Here is an 8,433-nt window from a genome sequence, read left to right on the forward strand (position 1 = left end):
TGCGGGGATGCAGGCAGATGCTGGGAGGCAGGCAGATGCTGGGATGCAGGCAGCAGCCGCCGGGTACATTGGTTGAGCTGCACCGACCTCTAGAGGCTCCGGACCCCAACTGCCTCCTTCTCCGCCCGGGCCGCGGCCGTTCTTCCGGTGCGGGCAGCCACGGACGGGGCGGAGGGGGAGAAGGGCCCGTTCCTCCCCGGGCCTTCTGCCGCCGCCGTCCCCCCTCTCTTCCCTTCGGGCAGAGGGACCGGGAACCCACCACCACGCGCATGCTGCTGCTTGGGAATTGTTTTGGACAAATTGGGAAAGCCGTGCGAATCCCCTCTGGAAGCTTGGGGATGGACATCTGCCTGCGATGCCGCGAGGGCCTGGACCCCTCTCTGGCCAATTTATTGATATTCTGCTGGAAAAAACTGGTACCATCCCTACCCGGTCCCAAACAACGTGTTGCCACACATCCCTTTTTTTTAAGTAGATCTCCCGTTTAGACTACTTGGTCGTCAGCATTTAATTGATTTCAGGACCAAATCATGAGTGCAGATGTCGACAGTGAAGCTGGACCCCTCATCCAACGCTGCACCAAGTACCAGAACAGAGCCACTAACACTGGAAGCACCCCAAAGATGCCACCAGCGATCCATCAACGAAGCAAGCTCAGCTTTAACGGAGAAGTCATTAAACTTTCGACATCAAAGGTAGGAAAAAGCCAATCTTTCCGGTGCAGATAATAAAACTGAAAGCTTGCGCTTAGGTTTTTCTCCAGTCAATGAAAAAGCAGCTGCTCGTTTCATCGAGGTGCACCTTGGCAGAGAATTTTAGCACCCCCAAAAGACTGTTGCATTATTTTTAAGCAACGCCTGCCTCAAAAGACGGAAGACGAGGCGTGCCTACCCACCGGAACGCCTCCTGTGTCCCCAGCACCCACCCGTGGTGCTTTGGGCACCATCCCTTGGCAGAGATGCTGCTCTGGGGGGTCTGCGGAGCGGCTCGCAGTGTCGGTGCTGCTCACCCCGCTGCTTTTGCGTAGAAGGGGGAGATGTGCTCTGCACCACAGCTTTTCTCGGCTTGGCTTCTGGCCCGAATCTCCAACCCCACCATGAAGGCAGGAGAAGGGAGAGCGGAGCGTTTTCCCACCTGGGAAATAATCCCACCTCCCTGAGAACACAAAGAACTACTTACAGAAAGCATTTCGCTTCGGTGTGGTTGTATTAAAGAGGCGCCTTCAGATTTAAAGGTGATCTTAATTCCTTTTCAAATGTGCCCGGAGAATCTCGATGGTCTGATCTGGGCAAACGGAGTATGTCCATACCTGGGAAGGCTGCAGCTGCCTCTATAAATGAATTGTATGTCACTCCATGCACAAAATACAATATAAATACTGTATTCAACGCACAAGATGATGGTGATTTACTAATTTAGATGGTATTTGAGTTCCTTTAAGGAACTGGATGTTAAGGTGGGTAATGTAAAAGAAAAAAACAACCCAAAAAATCAGAAAATAACCATGGAAGAAAGACCCGGGTGTGCCATGGTCACAAACAGGTACTCTGACCAGCAACCTCCAGCGTCTCCAGGGAAGAACTCGAACAGAAGATGGAGGAAACTGTTTAGATCCTTCATTTAAGGACCTAAACTGCTGATCAGACATTAAATACAGATATTTCATTAAGATAACTTTAACGGCTTACTTTATTTCTCAAGGAGGGGGAAGAGAGAGGAGGAGGAATCCCAGTGAGCGACGAAGGGAACTGTAGAAGCGAAATACCATGCGCGAGTTGCAAATCATATTTATTACCAAAAGCTCATCGTACACCAGCACGTGAACACATCCCCGCTGGAAAGAAAATGGGGAATGAGTGTTGTACCGTCTATCCGGCAGGGAGGTTGAATGCTCCGGGAAGGAGAGATGCAACCGCTCCCGTGCCAATGGCCAGCAGGAGCTCGTGGGCAACCTCATGGCATCCTTCCTTTCGGCACACGTTCGGTGGCAGAGACAGAGAGAGCTCTAGGAGAAGGGACAGAAAACTTGAAGCACATTTAGTGCGTGCTAAGCCTTCAAGGCTGACAAGACACCAAGGGAATGGCAACGCACGCAACGGGATTTCCAAATTTGCTGTCTGCACTCTGCCTGGTCCAACGCGATCCCGGTCTCATGCTCAGAGACGCCCTTCGCTTCCTCCTAACACACCACGGTTGCGGTGGCGACGTCAGAGGACTGTCACTGAGCAATGACACACATTTAAAGGCAGCAGCTTGTCAAGAGAACCCAAAAGTTCCCTTTCCTGCCCCAAACCGAGGAGCCACTGAGCCCTTGAGCTCAATAACCTGCCCTGAATTCACAGAATTCACAGAATTCATAGAATTGTTAGGGTTGGAAGGGACCTCTGGAGATCATCTAGTCCAACCCTCAAGGAGGAGGACTAGGGCTCCTCTCCTCCCCCTGAGGAGAGGAGCGCATCGCTGGATCCAAGCGGTGCTTTGGGCGTTCCTGCTCCAGTGAACACTGAGAAAATAGAGAGAAACAGTGGTTTCAAAGTCATCGTGAGTTTGGTTTGGGCAGACCTGTTGCGGCGCACAGGCTGGGCGTCAGAGCCCGGGGCGCTGGGAACCTTCAGAGCTCTTCAGGTAAGACGGGAACGGAATCATTCCGATTTTCTTGTTCTGGCACCCGCTTCTATCTGAAAAAGCACGTTCAGAATTATACATAACTGCAGCTTGTATCATTCATCAAATTGATCCGTGAGAGTATAAAGCTAAACTACACTAAAAGTACTAAAACAGCAGCCAAAATTATTAATAATCTACTTTTTTAAGGGTGTGAGGGAATGCTGAAGATTGTTAATGATGAATTCTGATTGAGCAGGACTGTGGTGAGGGCCGGTACCAGCGAGTGTGCCCGAAAAGCCTCTTCCCGTTCTCCCTCCTGCAGGGCAGAATATGTAACATCACTACTTTTTCATGCCCAGAGGTAAATGTCTCAAAGCCATTTTTTTTCTAGAGTTATTTATCTCTCTCTCCGGGAAAAAAGATGAAAAAAAAAAAGTTGTTTAATGATGTTTTACAACTGAAGCAGTAGCAAATGATAAATCTCCCGTTCCTTCCCCCGAACTCAGTGGCAGGTCCCAGGCAGCCCCTCAAGCCCAAATCCCTGCAGTGGCTCCTGCCCCCTCCCCCCGCCACGAAATTCCACATTATTTTCTCAGAAGTGGAATGGCCTTAGCTGGGAGCCTAAGGAATAGCCCTGCGCAGCGCAGGGAATGAGGGTTGGCACATACGGAGGGGCAGGAGGTGTCAAGATGTGGAATCCCATATCTTAAATAACCTGTAACCACCAGCATCCCCAGCACCAGTTCACCAGTTCAGCCTGTTCGGAAGGGAAGAGCAGTAGTCACCCAGGAGAGGGGCACCACATCCACCAGGGTTTGGAGCCAGCGATGTCCTTCCCTCTCCGTGATCTTGCTGATTTCCAGAGAGAAAAATACCATTAAAAGCACAAATTCACTCCAAACCATTTTAAGTTGCTCCAAGCCCTCACTACAGTGCATTAACAGCCATCTTTTCAGTACCGAAATACCGTCAGACTGCCAAGAGGTGACGGAACGGCCCCCATCAGAACCCCAATTTGGACAGAAAGGCGATGAAAGCATTAGTGGAAATTCTTTTGTCCAATTTGAGTCCAAACTTTGGAAACTTCTTGGGTTTTAACACAAAGCTGTCTCGTTTTGACAGAGAACATCTTTCCAGTAAAAAAAAAGAGAAGCATTTTCTTACCCCAAGGCTTTTTGGCTACCTTCAGTGGTTAATCACTAAAAAAAGTGAGAAGAGATATAATTAAGAAATAAAACAACAGCCTGGACACGCAGTGCCGGGCCAGGACAGACCCCCCCCTGGGCCCCGAGGGCATCCAACCTGGCCTTTCACCTTCACAAAATTAAAGAAATAACAACAATTTGTTGGGACAATAGCTTCATTCCAATTTCAGAGAAGCCTGTTAGTAACAGGCTCCATTCCTTTCTTGAGGAGTGAGTTTGATCGCTCCCCAGTCTGTGACCGGGCTGGAAAAGACCAGACGCATTATTCTCTTTTATTCTGCCCAGTTATAAACAGAAGGAAGCTACTTCAGAAACATGACAATTTCTCTCAATTCCCAGCCCGCACCCATCCCAGGAAATCCCGCAGTGAGATCACCTGTCTCTCCGTTCTCCCACTTGGGACCAATATTGTGCGGACAGAAGAGAGCTGCGGGAGACGACGGCAAAGCTCCCCCACTGCGGGCGGCAGAGCAGTGCGGTACCATACCGGTGGTGGAGAAGCAGACGTTATTCCAACCTTGGACCTACTCTGACCTGCCAGGCAATTTAGTCTTTAAGTCTCCGGGGAAGACTGCTCAGGTTTTTTTGTTATTTCTGAGTTTTCTGACTGACTGTGCAAGACCCAACTCACTCGCCAGAAGCCTCTGCAGTGCCATAGCGCATCCTGACGTCCCCACTGCTCTGCCTGGGTAGGGAGGAACAAGCCCAAGTGCTGCATTCTGCGCTGAAGACGCTTTCTTTACAGTCCCACTTTGGCCTCAAAGCAGAAGTCTGTAAAGTCATGCTGGCTACTTCTTTTTAGCAGTCTTCTTTTGCAGAGGAAACAGGCAATGGGACTTCACCTCAGCTGAAAAAAAATCCACAACAGCTCCCGAGTTCAGACAGATTTCCTAAGGCAGCGCTCTGGGCAAAGACAGTCCTCGCCGAGAGCCGCCTGGGTCTGGCCAAGGGAACACTGAAATACGAGCAAGGACGTTCTCCACGACACAACAAGTTTTCAACTGCTTGGAATATAATCATTTATTTATCTTTACAGTGATGACGGAAGAATGTACAGGTGTTCTCACCCATAGGTATAAAAATCTGTTTATATACAGAGTCACAATAATCTTTAATTGGGAAATCATTCTGTTCTCCTGAGCCATCCTTACCAAAAACCACAGGAAAAACAAATATTTAGTACAGGCAATATAATTCCAGTAGGTTTGCAACCTGGCATCATAAGCTCAGCTTTAGATTAAGGGTAATGTTCGATACTTAAAAAAGGACTTTAAGTCATAGGACACAAAATAAAGTTGCTTTTCAAATAAGATATATACATCAAAAAATAGGAGTCTAAAAAAGGCATTGGTTTTAATGCTATTAGAAAGCTATATAAATGTGCATGGGTCCGTTTCTTCTTATAACGAAAGACCGAAGGAGAAAGTGCCTCTGTCTTTTAGGAAGTTCCTCCTGGGATAAGTCAGTTAAAAGTACCTGGAAAAGAGAAAGAAAGAAAGAACCCCTTTTGGAAGAGTACAGGCTGATGGTTGCAGCAATTAGAACGCCTTTGCGGGAGCAGTTATAGCTGCGCTTCAGTTCCACATGAAGAGAACACCATAAATAGTTCATAAGCGGGTAACAAAAAATTAATACAATGTAAGTAGCTGCTCAGTTGTTAAGAGTCCCACAGATGCCCCGTTACTTTGTCGTTAAACACAACCCATGTACATAACATGCTTTTAACATCCAGCCTCTTCCAGCACATTACCCCGGCTTCTGCCTCAAATCGCTTGCTGAATCCTTGTTCTTTAAATACAGCGTAATGGCTACACGAAAAGTTTCTTAATATAAAAAGATCATACTGGAACATTAGTCTGTATAAAGGAAAAAAAAACACCTCGCGTCCTTCAAGCTATTTTACATTAACTAATCCGCTTACTCAAAAATCTTGTTCGAGTCTATAATTAAAACCACTAGGGCAAAAAAAGCCATTTTATAGAATATAGCCAACCTGTGTACATTTACATGTACATGCAAATAGGTAACGAGCTCACAGGTTGATGAAACTGCAGGTCTACTCATCCAACTGAGTTCTGCAGAGAACCACAGTACCCGTGCAAAACCAACCGCTTCTACAAATAGATTTATGACTCCATTACAAAAGAATTATTTGCTGCAAATTAAAAAAATGCAAAATGACAATTTGCTTCTAAAATGGCAAAGGTTGGAAATCTCGCATCTTAAAACAACATTCTTTCTCGACTTCCTTAAAATTTATCCATAATTAGACTTTTATAGGAGAAATACTCGGGGATTAAGAGTTTAATAGTAAATAGCTGTAATTTCAAGTAATTAAAAGATTCCAGTAGCCTGGAAAACATCAAGATGACTGGCCTGTTAAGCAGCCAGTAAACAACACTGGCAAAGAGCTCTTGTCCACAACTTAAAGATCAAATTTCCCTTTATGTTGCACTGACGCTACAGGTAATAAAAACGACTGTGCCTTAGAAACATGACTATCCAGGGGCTGGTGGGTACATTATAAATACATTCTGTTTCTAATTATAAGAATTTACTCAAGCAACACATCTGTTGTATCTGAAGCGGTAACCTAGCGCGCAGTCCAGATAGCGAGGGCAAAAATAACATCTGGCTGTTGGGTGCACCAAGTTTATATTCTTCATATGGGGCGGGGGGGGAGCAAAATGCCACTGAATTACCGCTCTACACTCTGGGTTGAATTCCAGTTGGAACGTTCAGCAGCCGTGTTAAAGCAGGACACAGCTTGGAAACTTCCATCCCACGTCTACAAGTTACCCGAGTATAGTATTCGTAGTTGTGTAAAAGTTAACTCTTTATACCTGTCAAATGGGAAATATATATATATTCTTTCCCCCGGGGCCACTCAATTTTTATTTTTATTTTTTGTTCTGGAGTGAATTCCTTCAAAATTACACAACCATCTCCAGACAGAATTCCTGGTTCTTAAAACTTCAGCTAACTCCTTAAGAAAAGGTCAGACCTCAAAGCTGTGCACTTTCATATATGAGCACTACGAGTACAATGGGAACTAGAGAATGAACTACTGCTCTTCTGCAGATGATTTTAAAAAAATATAATATTTTTTTAAGAAAGCGTTTGGCAAATCCACAGATCTGTACTGAAAACAGGTAGAAAATACAAGACGATGCCTTGGAAAATTAATTTGTAAAGGTATTATCCATTTAAAAATAAATAGAAAAGTTTCAGGAACTTGTTAGGTAATTTTACTAAATTAAATTTTGAAGAACAGAAAAAGGCCAGTTGCTTTGATTGCTTTAACCCCAGTTTCACATCAAGTATTAAGTGCCAGAAAATATACCTGCAATGGTTTCCAGAGACTGGGTCTTTGCTGTAAAGGATGAAAAACAGTGTTTTTTCCTCCCTGGTGATGGGTGTAGCACTTAGTGTGAGGATGTTCGTGTCTATATATGCAAAATCACCCTATTTTTGTGCTGCTATAGGGCATGTCAGGTACCATAGGTGCAGGAAGAAAGCAGGAGCGCACATGTGTGATACGCTACTGTCCATCGAATGACTGCTGAGTGACTGTCCGCAGCTGAGAGAGGTACATCTCAGAGTGTGCCTCCGGGAGATCCAACTCACCTGATTTCTTTTTATGCTTCATCTCCATTATCCATTTCTACATCTATATCTTTTGTTGTATCAGCCGCTCGTGACAAAATGTCTGCCATTAGTGCTTCCTCCAGTTTTTTACGCACTTGTTGCACCCGCTCTTCTTGTTTTCTGAAGGGAGAGAAGAGAAGAAGGGGCAGAAACGTGAAACCTTCAAGTACACAAGTACGCTGGGAGCATAATACTTGCATAAGCAATGACTCAGGACTGGTTTCTCAACTCTCCATTTAACTTAGAACAGAATACTACAGAATAGTTCCAGTTGGAAGGGACCTACGAGGATCATCTAGTCTGACCCCTCCAGGGCGGACCAAAAGTTAAAGCATGTTGTTAAGGGCACCGTCCAACTGCCTCTTAAACACTGCCAGGCTTGGGGCATCTACCACCAGCGCTGTCAAGGAGGTCTGAGGCAATCTCCCTCTTTCCCAGCATAAGGGTGTTTGCACCAGGAGCACCTTTACAGGCCAGTGGGGCAATGAGTAGGTTTTTAAGCGCTCAAAGAACCAACTCGAAGTCCTACGCGATGCATGTGCAGGGGAAGAATCTCAAGGAGCTTCACTGTTTCCATTTCATTGCTCCTACCTATCTAGGCAGTCTGATCTACTAGTCAGTGACACATTTAAGATGGCAGCAACTTCTGCTGAAACAAAGATTTGTTTCCCTGGGGAAAGTTAATTCCAAAATATTACCTTGATATCAATACAAATTTAAAATATTTTGATTCAATGCTTAGTTTGGAAAGTAATATTTAACTTTCAAATGTTACCAGAAAACAAAAGTCCTCTTTTGAGGTTTTCCCAAGAGAACACAAATTTTGCATCAGACCCAGGTTGGGGTTTTTTTGTTTGTTTGGTTTTTGTTTTACATGAAAATCCACTTGTTCCATCAAGCTACGTTTTCCAAAAAAAAGCAAATCTTTAAATAAAATATGTGCTTAAAAATGGCCAGAACTCATCAGAAGCAG

General features: G+C 45.3%; 1 protein-coding gene across 1 annotated transcript in view; it reads right to left on the reverse strand.

The window, feature by feature from the left end:
* Positions 1-7,450: 7,450 nt before the first annotated feature.
* Positions 7,451-8,433, reverse strand: part of LOC104287667 (methyl-CpG-binding domain protein 2) — a 27,192-nt gene continuing 26,209 nt past the window's right edge. Inside the window, exon 6 of the mRNA XM_009886393.1 lies at positions 7,451-7,580. Coding sequence (XP_009884695.1) covers positions 7,451-7,580 — 130 coding nt within the window. The remainder of the gene's footprint in view (positions 7,581-8,433) is intronic.

Source organism: Charadrius vociferus, unplaced genomic scaffold (assembly GCF_000708025.1).
Source record: "Charadrius vociferus isolate BGI_N301 unplaced genomic scaffold, ASM70802v2 scaffold416, whole genome shotgun sequence".
Lineage (NCBI taxonomy): Eukaryota > Metazoa > Chordata > Aves > Charadriiformes > Charadriidae > Charadrius > Charadrius vociferus.